General features: G+C 41.4%; 1 protein-coding gene across 2 annotated transcripts; it reads left to right on the top strand.

The window, feature by feature from the left end:
• The first annotated feature begins 1477 nt into the window (after positions 1 to 1477).
• Positions 1478 to 8475, top strand: LOC108680168 (BTB/POZ domain-containing protein 6-B). Of its 2 annotated transcripts, none has more exons than XM_047880626.1 (8): positions 1478 to 1715; positions 2094 to 2663; positions 3111 to 3225; positions 3619 to 3900; positions 4084 to 4280; positions 5022 to 5190; positions 5635 to 5715; positions 7355 to 8475. In XM_047880626.1, exons 1-8 carry the CDS (start codon positions 1588 to 1590, stop codon positions 7586 to 7588), a joined length of 1776 nt encoding a protein of 591 aa, XP_047736582.1. In that variant the 5' UTR covers positions 1478 to 1587; the 3' UTR covers positions 7589 to 8475. The 2 variants fall into 2 exon arrangements, with proteins under 2 accessions (XP_047736582.1, XP_018024429.1); XM_018168940.2 differs by having other exon boundaries at positions 1480 to 1738; positions 2096 to 2663.
• The last annotated feature ends 3830 nt before the right edge of the window (positions 8476 to 12305 follow it).

Raw genomic sequence — 12305 nt, 5'->3', positions numbered from 1 at the left:
AACTTTTTTCCTTTATATTAAGCTTTTTCTTAGTTTCACAATTTCCACTCATTCATTGATGGTTGAAATAGTGATGTCATACTATTGTGCACCATAGTGACCATACTATTGCCAAAAAACTAGGTCTGGGCTATCTGGCGGGAAAATGTTGAGATCCAAAGAGAGACGGTGCGTGTCACCCAGTGAGAACATGAAACATCAAAAAATGTGTCAAAGTTGATAGTTGACCAGACTTGACCTTGCTCTACCAAATAGTGATAAACTGTTTGTGTAGAAAGAGTATTATGGTTTGAGACTTTTAAATAAGTCTGTGAATATATTAGAAATAATTTAGGCTTTAAGTATACTTGTATTTGCTGATTTCAACTTTCAAGTGGTAAAATAATTAATAGATGATCAAGTTAAGAGATGGTTTTAGACACATAAAAACTAATTCAGACACAGCTTGGAATTAGACAGACACAGTTCGTTCCAAGCTGGAACGAACTGTGTTCGAACTAACAAAAACCCCAAAATTTTCCTAATTAAAAGCGTAATAGCTCTTAATTAAAAGCCTAAATAAGTAGTGTTCAATATTCAATAGTGTTCTAATTCCGAGCTGTGTTGTATTCCAATACAGCTCACACAGCGATCGGAATTTGAACACAAGAGTGTTGGAATTAGTAGAGTTTGAAGCGCGGCCGGAATTAGTCTCACAAAATGCCAAATTTAGTCACACAGTGTCAGAATACATGGATTTGGTAGGCTTGCATTCTAAAGGCTTTTAAATAAATATGGCAACATTTTGTGACATTTCATTGTTGCTGGCGCCTAGTGCGGTGTTTTGAGAGTGACATAAAGCAAACAGAACTCAAGTTGCGCATATGATGATTTTTTTATAGCCATTTATTTTTTGCTATGTCCCTAAAGTGTTGGAATATACTGCATTTACCCTAAGCCTATAAGTATAAGGCAAATGTAACTGCACATTTACCCTAGAGTTAAATAATCTAAACTTGGAAACAAGTTTAGATGAGGAAACAGGTGAAATTGGAATATATCTACGATCTAACTTCTGGCTTCTGAGCCAGTAGAGCCACAACTACGGTAGACCATTTTTCCTATTTTTGGAGTGGCAATATTTCTGCTAAATGAATTACCTACCTCCTATCTAATTGTTAAGAACAGTTGATCATCATGCATTATGCAGGCTGAGGCTGTTAGATTCAAAATTTATTGAAGTTAGGCCTATGTCACTTTGCCTAATTTGATTATTAGGCAGATCATGGTACTTTTGATCTTTTGTTAACAATTAGATAGGTGCCAATTCATCTAGCTGGAATCTCACAGCTCCAAAAATGGAGGGAAAGCTGTGATCCTTGCTCAGGTGTATATATTCCCGGCATTTATTTATAAGTCTAACTAATAATATTTCAGGGCTTTCACTCGAGTATAATAGCAATTATCTTTAATTAATTTAGGTAGATTTTCTTCTAAATGTCTGGATTTTGTGTTCTCTATTATTTTTTATTGATCAACATTTATGCCTATGCAACAAGTTATTTCAGAGAACTAGTATACTATTGCAGGCACTGATTCTTGACTTGCATGTGGTTTGGTATGGATAGTGGAGGAGGGAGTAACTCTTCGTCTCCTAAGTCCAGTGAAGAGAAAGGGAATGTTTGCCTGTCCCAGCAGCAAGCTGCTGATCCTCCTCGCCAGTGCCTTCCAGTCAAAGACAAGTCTCTTCTCACTGATAGTGAGTTTAATTATAAATTTTTAGCACATCCTGATTAGGTACTGCACATGGTTAATATTTTATAGTAATGGGTATACTATATAATTCATTGTACCGATATATGATGCATTATTGCCTTATTCATACAAGTTGTCCTTTTTATTGAACAATGACTATCCTATAGCATTTTCTTAACTAGAATCACTATATTTATGGAATTTTCAACCATTAAAAATTGTTTGACCTTCACATAACTTTTACCTCTGTTGTGTAGTTAATGAAAAATATAATAAATAAGTTCCTTGCAGTGAATTCTTAGAAAAGTACTAAAAAATTAATTTGTGTAACTTCTGTTAATGCCAGTAATTTTTATTGCAGGGGCAAACTTAGCAGAGCCAAACAATGCAGGGCTTGAAGATTGTAGCAGTGTTTTGAAGAAGCCTTCTCTGCTCTCCAAGAACTCTGGCAACCGTCCTGAAGGAGAAGGCTTACTGAATATGGCTCCACTGCTACCACCTCTGCTTGCTCTGCAGCAGATACAGCGTCAGGACTCAGATCCTTCTGCAGAGTCTGCACCCATGACAATTGTTCAGCCATCTTCAGCACCCACTTCCCCAAGTCATCGCTATTCAGATTCCCCCCCATCTCCATCACCCAAATCCCCTGGACACAGGAGCATGGGAGGCATGTCAACTATTGCCTCAGACCCCAACTTCCTTGCCAGCAGTTTGAGGGAACGCAATGCAGCGATGCTCAACAATGAGCTCATGGCAGATGTGCACTTTGTAGTAGGGCCACAGCCTAACCCAACTACCTTCCCAGCACACAGATATGTGCTTGCTGTGGGTAGCTCTGTGTTCTATGCCATGTTTTATGGAGGCCTCAAGACTGAAGAGGAGGTTATTGTTCCTGATGTTGAACCTCAGGCTTTTCTTACTCTACTCAGGTTTGTATTGACTTAGAACACTTGGATTTGAAAACTAAGTCCTGTTCTACATTCACAAAATTGGAAGTGGTCATTTTTGTGTAGGTTCAAGTCATCTTTTGTATATTTTGGGGTTGTTTTCTGTGCATTAAATTTCAGTGACTAGGTATTGCATTGCAAAAAATAATTATATGTGTGTCATAAATTTTTTTATACAAATTTATGTAATTTAAAATGGTGTGTGATAAATCTATTCATATGGAGGTATAGTGATAGAAAAATAGTCTCATCCTGAAATAAACATTTTCAACATCAACCTTCAAGTTATAATATGTATATATATACCTAGTTTGTGGTACAGATAAAAAATGTTAATACTCAATAACCGAATATGAGAAAACACATCATTCCCAAATAATGTAAATGAATGCGTGGAATCATCACATTAATGACTACTATGTTGCACAGGTACCTGTACTGTGATGAGGTGGTGGTTGAGGCGGACACGGTGCTTGCCACACTCTACGCTGCCAAGAAGTATCTGGTGCCGCACCTGGCAGCGCAGTGTGTCAAGTATCTTGAGGTGCTTATTGCTCTAAGTCATTCCATTCTTGCATTTACTTCTCAACTACGGTAATATTTTATATCTCATTATACAATGTACATATTTCTTTTTCTTGTTATCCAATAGTACCTTTCTGCTTTTCCGTTTGCCATTCATGATTATCATTCTTCTATTATTGAAATTTGGTTTGTATTTTATCATAAATTTCTCACTTCTCTATGTTCTATGTTTCATATTTTTTTGCTCTTATTTTCTAGTTATCTTACTCTGCTTGTTTGTGTTCATTTTTAATCAACTCTTTTGTTTCTTTTATTGATTTCCTTGTTTGTCCTATTTGTTACTCCTTAATTTTTCATTGCATTTCTTAGCTCATTGAACTAATTCTTCTTGTTTCTCTCATCTCTTGTGCAGGTGTCATTAACAGCACGCAACGCTTGCCTGCTGCTCTCACAGTCTCGGCTGTTTGAAGAGCCTGAGCTCATGACGCGCTGTTGGGAGGTGATAGATGCGCAGGCTGAGATGGCCCTTCAGTCGGACGGCTTCGTGGACATCGACTATCCCACGCTGCTGTCCGTGCTGTCTCGCGAGACCCTTAACTGCAGGGAGATCGTGCTGTTCGAAGCAGCACTTAACTGGGCCGAGGCTGAGTGTGAGAGACAGGGTCTCGAGTGCACACCTGTGAACAAACGCAAGGTAAGAATATAAAGATAAAGTAAGGTCCATATAATGAGTTATAGTTAGTGATAATCCAGTATTTTAATATCTCAAGTCTCGAATTTCTTTGCCTGTATTTACCAGAAAATTATTATGAACTATTATGTTCAAACATTAGAATTTCTTTCATTGAACGAATGAATATCATTTTGCATTTTACAGGTGCTGGGAGAAGCTTTGTCCCTGATCCGGCTGCCGTGCATGGAGCTTACTGAATTCGCCAACGGAGCGGCACAGTCCGGCCTCCTCAGCCTTCAGGAAACTACTGACCTCTTCCTCTACTTTACTGCCTTTAATAAGCCAGCTGTTTCTTACCCAACAAAACACAGGACGGGACTACGCAAACAAGTTTGCCACAGGTTGGTCTAGCGTTTTATTACATTTCTTATTTCTAGCTATTATATGCTAACATTTCATTGCATCATTTATTTATTCATTGTGCATCATTAATAATTCATTTATTCATTGTGCATCATTAATACAGATATGAAATTGTACACGCATTGTGTTCATTGTATATGACTAAATTAGTTCAATCACAGAAACGGCCGGTTGTCTGCGTTTGTTGTATGATGGTGCGAGGTTTGAATTGCTGTGAACAAAACATCAGTGGTTCCCCAAAAACCACTGATGCATCATCACACATCGATACACTAACTATCGATAAAGCAACACTGATCTTATCAGTATAAATAACCAACACCGCTATCACCAAGAATACCGCTACCATTACTGTTGCTCTCAACAGGCGTTTTTACTAATATATAACATAGCAAAGCAGCACTACGATGCAAATCCAGACTCCTTATTAAGTCCCGCATTATATGGAGTAATGTTTTACTGTGATCCTGGACGTCTTTGCAAGTATGGAGGAATGTTAATGTGACCCTGAACGTCTTTTCAGGTATGGAGGAATGTTGGTGAGACTCTGAACATCTTTGCAGGTATAGAGGAATGTTAATGTATGTGATCCTGTTTGCAGATGTGGAGGAATGTTAGTGAGACTCTGAACGTCTTTACAGGTATGGAGGAATGTTAACGAGACCCTGAACGTGTTTGCAGGTATGGAGGAATATTGATGTATCTGACCGTGTTCACAGGTTCCAGTCGTGTGCGTACCGCAGCAACCAGTGGCGCTACCGCGGCCGCGTTGACTCCATCAACTTCATGGTCGACCGCCGCATCTTCGTGGTGGGCTTCGGCCTGTACGGCTCCTCCAGTGGGGCTGCCGACTACACCGTCAGGATAGAGCTCAAGAAGTATGGCGAGGTGAGCTCAAGAAGTATGGCGAGGTGAGCTCAAGAAGTATGGCGAGGTGAGCTCAAGAAGTATGGCGAGGTGAGCTCAAGAAGTGTGGCGAGGTGAGCTCAAGAAGTATGGCGAGGTGAGCTCAAGAAGTATGGCGAGGTGAGCTCAATCTGGCTTTTTTTCTTAAGGTGAGTTCAAGATTTCTTGAGCTCAAGCTAAAAAGATCTGGTGATGTGATCAGGAAGTAAGGGTTGTGAGCAAAAACTATGGCGTGGTGAGTTTAGCAAAAACGGATAGATGTGACAAGCCTTGAGTTAACTGTTGCAATAGTGTAAATATTTAGCCAAGTGTTGTCCTGATTACTTCAAATGTTTAGCGAAATATTGCTTTGATTTCAAAAGCATGAGTATTTGTTGTTATTGAAGGCGTTTACGTTAAATTCAAATTTGATCTCCTTGTTCCCAGGTGCTCGCGTCGCACAGCACCAAGTTCTTCAGCGACGGCTCGTCCACAACCTTCCCTGTCTACTTCCCTCACCCCGTCCAGGTGTGTTGCCTGTCTACTTCCCTCACCCCGTCCAGGTGTGTTGCCTGTCTACTTCCCTCACCCCGTCCAGGTGTGTTGCCTGTCTACTTCCCTCACCCCGTCCAGGTGTGTTGCCTGTCTACTTCCCTCACCCCGTCCAGGTGTGTTGCCTGTCTACTTCCCTCACCCCGTCCAGGTGTGTTGCCTGTCTGCTGCGTATTTATGTACCTACACTGTTTATGTGAAGAACTAAACTCTGAAATTAAATTTTTTATAAGTTCCATCACCTACAAAGTACGGTCTGGTCTCTTCGTCATGCCTAACATAGGACCGGATACTAGTAGCATAGCTCGAGCACCCAGTTGGCTATGCAAGGAATACTAAAGGTGATGCAGAAAATTATTCAATCCTGAACGCATATTGGCAGTAAATTGACAATGCGAATATCTATCAATTTAGGATAACGAGATGGTAGTCGAACAAACAATAAACGGAATGTGAGAGGGAGAGCTAAAGACGGGAGTCAAAACGTGCTGGATCCTAAAAAACGGAAGACGCCATTAAATAGCGAATAATGGAAAACCAATACTTCATTGCATGATAACAGTAATTCACTGTATTTGATCTTGTCACTAACATACAACGCTACTTGCCTAAGCGTCGGATTTAGTCTTTAAATCTGGTAACCAGTGGTCGGTCGGTATCAAGAATAATCTTACTGACGCCTAGCGACGCTGCCCGACTTCATGGAGGTTAAAGCTTCCTTCACCTTGTATGCCGGAATACAAGTACTAGGAAATTTTCAACATGCATTATCACAATGTAAAAAAGTTTTTTTGTAATATCTGCCCATACAGCAATATTTAGACAAACGTTTCTTTTCTTCTGTACAACTTTAAGTTCTGCACACTTACCAAGTTACTGCATATTAGCCGCTGATATGTAGAATTGGTAGCTTTTTATTTGATTAAAATAATGATTATTAAGAATAGACAGTTAACTACAACAATTTAATTATAGGCCTTGTACGTACCTCAGGTTGGGTTTACAGTCTACAATGTAGAAAAGTGTGCGTCCAAACATTCCTCTTATGACGCGGGTAAAGATTCGCACCAGTCAGATTAGTGGCGGATTCTGTGTGCTGTATGCTCGGTACCAGTGTAGATATGCTGCATGCTGTTAATGTGTAACGAAGGTAAATGGGCTTTAGGTGATGATCACAGCTGTTGATACAACATGTGTCGGAAATGTGGCAACTGAGCCATCCCAATCCAGCGGTGCACATGATGATAGCCGCTGTAACCCACGTGCACAAGGCAACACGCTGTGTGCACGTAAACTACATTCAGTATCTCGCCGTGTAATACGTACTCTAACACGCATTATACACCGCCTAACACGCCATATGCATGCCTCAACACGTCATGTAATACTTGCCCTAACACGTCATGTAATACTTGCCCTAACACGTCATGTAACACACACCCTAACACGTCATGTAACACACACCCTAACACGTCATGTAACACACACCCTAACACGTCATGTAACACACACCCTAACACGTCATGTAACACACTCTCTAACACGTCATGTAACACACACCCTAACGCTCTAACACGCCATGTAACACACTCTCTAACACGTCGTCTGCACGCAGGTGGAGCGCGACGTGTACTACACGGCGTCAGCGATCCTGGACGGCACGGAGCTGTCCTACTTCGGGCAGGAAGGCGTATCCGAAGTGAGCCTGCCGTGCGTGTCCTTCATGTTCCATTGCTCGTCCGAGTCCACCAACGGCACCGGCGTCCAGGGCGGCCAGATCCCTGAGCTGATCTTCTACGGACCCACCACTGAGAGGGAGGAGCTGCCAGAGCACCGGGACCTGGCCTAGTATTGGGTCCAGGGCCTCCCCACCAGGAGGCGCTTCACTGAAGGCTCCGTCAGGCCCAAGCGACGGGGACATGGCGGCAGGAACAGCATCGCGGGGCCTGGGGATCTTGAGGGTTCCCCGTGCCTGGAGAGGAGAGTGTGAGGGGGCAGAAGAAGATGGATAAGTAAGGGAAGAATTGAGAGAGAAGGTAGAAAATGGAGTGGTGATGGAAAGGAGATAGATGTCCAGGAAAAGTTGAAAAAAGATGAATAAATATAGTGGAAGAGTATCTGCGAAGGGGATAGAAGGAAAGACGAGACGGAAGCAAGAAACGAGGTGTAGCGCACAACAGAGGAGGAAGTACGACGATATATTATGAGGCTAGGTGGGGAAGTTGGTGGTTGGGGTTAATTAAGTGATATTGATTTTCTGATTGGATTCCTCCACAAGTATATTGATGCTCAAGTGACTTGGCTACATCTTCTTCGCCAAGTATAAAAATAAATTTTCTCTCAATGGTCGGGATTCTATAGAATGTCAAATCGTTAACCACTGCTGTGTTATCTCTTGCTTCTTCTAGGTCTTGGCTTTTTCTTGAAGAACATTTTCGCTCGTGTAGCTTCCGTTGTACGCTAATTTTATATCTTGGCCCATGCGCTGCTACACTCCCAGTCAGGCCTATCCATTGTATCTGGAATCTCGCAGAAATATGCATTCGATAACCCACGTCCTCTTATTTATTCTAGAACAATGGCCTGGTTTTTCATTCGACAGCAATTTTAATGGCAGGGCTGATGCTCTTATGAATGTGATACTCGTATTGCTTGCCTTGTGTGTGCGTCAACGTTGTATGTTGAAAATCGCTTTTAGTTTAACTATTCGTTTTAAAACAGTTTGCTGTTAGCACACAACAAAAATTTAACCCATGCTGAACGTTCGGCCGTCGTGTTCCTTCTGCAAATTATTGTTTCTCGATGTTGACTCGAGGGGCTTATTGAATGTCAGACACCGCCGCCTTGTGCATGAATGGCCGTACATTCAAATCTCGCTTTAATACACGTAGTGGCCTACGCCGTACGCACACGTAGTGCCTGATTTCACGCCTGTAATTGGGGGTTTTGCTTGAAATATGTTGGTGATCGGCTGTTGGACATACGAACTCTCGACTCTACCTGGTTCGTTACTTTAGTGAACAAATGTGTTGTATTCTTAAAGTCATTGCTCACATTTAAGACAGCTCGCTATATATGTATCTACACTCACGACTTGAGTGCCATTGACAGTGTTGTCAGTGATGACACTGCATGACTTCGCGAGCATATTTATTATTGATTGATTTGTATAACTTTCTTACTCAACATCCCTGAGAATTTCAAACATAGACGCCGCAAGTGCACGAGGCTTTCTTAGTCGTTTCGGGTAAAAATCTTGTCATTAATACAGCGTAGACTTCTTGTACGATAGCTGCAAAATTAACCTGAATTTTAGGCTTCATTATATTGATTGCAGACTTGCAGTTGCTTTTTGAGTTCACTGATGCTGTAAAAATCCTTGCCTGTTGTTATCTAATTTGATCGCCGAAGGTGGCTAATAGCCTCGACCTCAGCTGGGAAATTGCTAGATTATTTTCATGATTTTTTTCCAGCCTCTTACCGGAGCGCCCGACTCGGTCATTTATATTCACTTAGGTTTGTGCCCGTGTAGTTAAAAGCGTCATCAAGTGACACACTGTTTTATAATTATTCATTATTCACCCTGCTTAACTTTTCTTAATCTTCTCCTTTTGTGATTTCAGCAAGAACATAGTTAGCCCTCTACCGCCGTATGTCACTCTCCGGGAACATAACTTTAACGTAAATTATGTGTAAACTATTGAGTGTAGCAACCCGAGGACGTTTGTACGCAACAGAGAACATTATAAAGTTGTACGTGGCGGCAACCATCAGTGCAAGTCATTTTACGCTCACTAGAACGTATCCTTTTTAGGAAGTAGGCTTGAGACAATATTGCTCCGGTTACTCATGTCATGCGGTGGAGGGTTAATAAGGATTTTAGTAAACACCGTTGATCACACTTTGTTTGCGAGTCTGTGGAAACTGTAATCACATTCATCGGTGTGTGTCTGTCAGATGCATCATTCTGCCGGCTAAAATTTGCATCAGGATGCAGTGTGAGATTGTGTTCCGAATGTGCGATGAGTTGATGAATGTCTGACTATCTCATTAAGTTGATGTAGCAATTAACGTGTGTCAATTAAAATAAGTCGTTGATGTGGTTCATCGGGCACTTTCGCGTTAGGAAGGTCATCACCCGCACTCACCACAGCCGTGTGCTGTGGTGACGGTTGTGGTGTGAGAACGTATGGCGAGGGTTGTCCTTGTATAGTGTGGTGTTGTGGATATCTTGAGTAGTACTATAAAGTCTCGTAAGCTACGTCAGTAAGTTTGAGCATCGTTGTACTAATTTGAAGGAAGACGCGGTATATCAAAGATCAGCATATGGTCTAGGAGCGAAGCATCGTGTTGTGCTGCAGCGACGACCGGGGCCACTGCCTTCCTTACCTCACGTAGTCATATGAATAGAACTAAGATATAACCTAAGTCCTCTGTCTTAGCTTGTTTAGTAGTTAACCTGGAGTAGCTGACTTGGTAACTCATTTGGAGCAGCTGTCTCAGGAATGACACAAGAGAGAAGCTCGTCAGGTTTGAGCAGCTGTCGTTTTAGGTAAAATAGAGCAGCTGTCGAACTAACTAGAATAGGAACAAACTTTTCAACAAGTTTAGCTACATCAAGTCGGAAATTAGATAAGTTTCAGCTCGTAGTAACCTAGAAATGCTTAAAGCGCTTAACTCAGTTGCATTGTACAACCGAAGCCAATTTACCACACTGCGGTTGCCAGGTTGAAGGCTTGCTGGTGGTCATATATCATTGTAATGCGTGTCTCCGCTCTGAAATATGTGCCAACATTTTTCAAGTCCAAATTAGCAAGATAGTGCAAGCATATTCATTCCATTTGTTGATCTACGTCCTAAATCATCTACTAAGAAATCGATTTTTTTGACAACGTCGCTTCAGCGTATGCCAGAATTGCGAGTTTTACTTTTAGATATGAATATGTACGAATTTAGTTTAAGAGAAAACTTCATATATATGACACCAATTCGGATGAGTTGATAGAGTAAACCTTTGTAACGATGACTCGCCAGGCTGGACCACTTCAATAAGGGTTCCGCTTTATCTCTTCTCCGAGATATTAACTTCACCGCTACCTGTGTTCCTATCCTATTTCTTTGTCCACTGTCGCGTTTATTATTATTATTGTTATTATTATTATTATGTCTGTTGTTATCTCTGTACAAGATTTATTTTCTTCATTCCTATTTTTAATCCAAAATTGTTTCTTGTTACCAAGCGAATATATTGAATTTTAAACTAATATTGAAAACCTTGGGCAGAGGGATGCAGATTCCGCTTTGGCAGGTCTAACGCAAAAGCTCGCCTGTAATCAGTTGCAAGGCTTAAGGTGTCGTTGACCGTTTTTTTTTTTTTTAAATATGTTTGCGTGACATGTCGAGCAGCTCATCATGGTACTATAAATGGAGATATGAATGTGCTGGGAGCTGGTCTAACGAGTCCATCTTGTTTATGTTTACCAAGTTCAGGCTAGTTGTGAACATGCCTATACTCATCATCCACCATCGTCATGTTCAGTCGTCACCCACCTTTGTCGACATCTTCAACCCTTAGGCGCTCTGGTGCACATGGTGCAACATGTGGATTTAGCACCTGTAGCTCCTGTCAGGATGCGTAAATAGGGGCTCCCCCTCGAGTATTCTGAGTTATAAGTAACGACCATAGCTCTTTTCCAATGAGGTCTTAATACGAAGCGGTTGGTAACATTGTCATAACAGAGGTACCAGATGCACGGCTAACACCTTCGACCGTCAGGCCGTCTTACTCCCATTCACGAGTGCTACATCGCTGTGTTTTTACAAGCTACAGCATAGGTACTTATCAAAGTGCCCAACTTTGTTTTATGAAGTTTGTGCTTCCGTCCAGGAAGAGTTCTTATCCTTGTGACTCGTCAACTCTGAGGCAAGGTTCTAGTGACCCAGTGGACTATCAGCCATCGAGGTCTGCTGGTAAACACACGAGGAGTTGTATCCCCAAGCTACTCACTGATACATTATCAATAGCTATCGTAGTTACTACAATTTTTGCAGTAGTTGAAGAGTTGTTCGCTGATGCGCTGCCCAGTCAGCTCCCCTGGTATCCTCGTTTCTCTATCGGAAGATTGTCGTAGGTTGTCCCATACCAAACTACTGGTACACTTTGTAAATATATTTGATGTCTTTTACGAGTTTAATTTTAATTAAGGTGATAACATCCCTTAGAACAATACCAGCTGTGGAATGCATATGCAGCAATAGAATACGTAGAAAAATTTTAGAACCAACAATAGGTACAACATTTGTAACACGAGTAGGTAGAGAACACATTTATCAAGAGTTTCATAACCACGACGCAACGTGACTAGTAAGTGAACATTCTTCGGTCTACACTTACGGATATAATCAGTTCTACATTCGTCCTACTGGCTACTGCCATCGTTATTGTGTCAGGCGCATATCACTGAATCATGCGCGCATATAAAACGCTCCACTTTCAAACCAAATTATAGTAAAGCCACTGATATTGGCCATGTACTCGGGCTGCCGCTGAAATAGGAAAAACATTC

Source organism: Hyalella azteca, unplaced genomic scaffold, assembly GCF_000764305.2.
Source record: "Hyalella azteca isolate HAZT.00-mixed unplaced genomic scaffold, Hazt_2.0.2 contig663, whole genome shotgun sequence".
Taxonomy (NCBI): Eukaryota; Metazoa; Arthropoda; class Malacostraca; order Amphipoda; family Hyalellidae; genus Hyalella; species Hyalella azteca.
Note: the sequence above shows the minus strand (reverse complement) of the source record. Positions and strands in the feature narration are given on the sequence as shown.

Coding starts and splice junctions, on each gene's coding strand:
- LOC108680168 (XM_018168940.2), top strand. CDS start 1,588: ATGTGGTTTGGTATGGATAGTGGAGGAGGGAGTAACTCTTCGTCTCCT. Junction 4,281..5,021: donor CGCAAACAAGTTTGCCACAG/GTTGGTCTAGCG, acceptor CCGTGTTCACAG/GTTCCAGTCGTGTGCGTACC. Junction 5,716..7,354: donor ACTTCCCTCACCCCGTCCAG/GTGTGTTGCCTG, acceptor GTCTGCACGCAG/GTGGAGCGCGACGTGTACTA.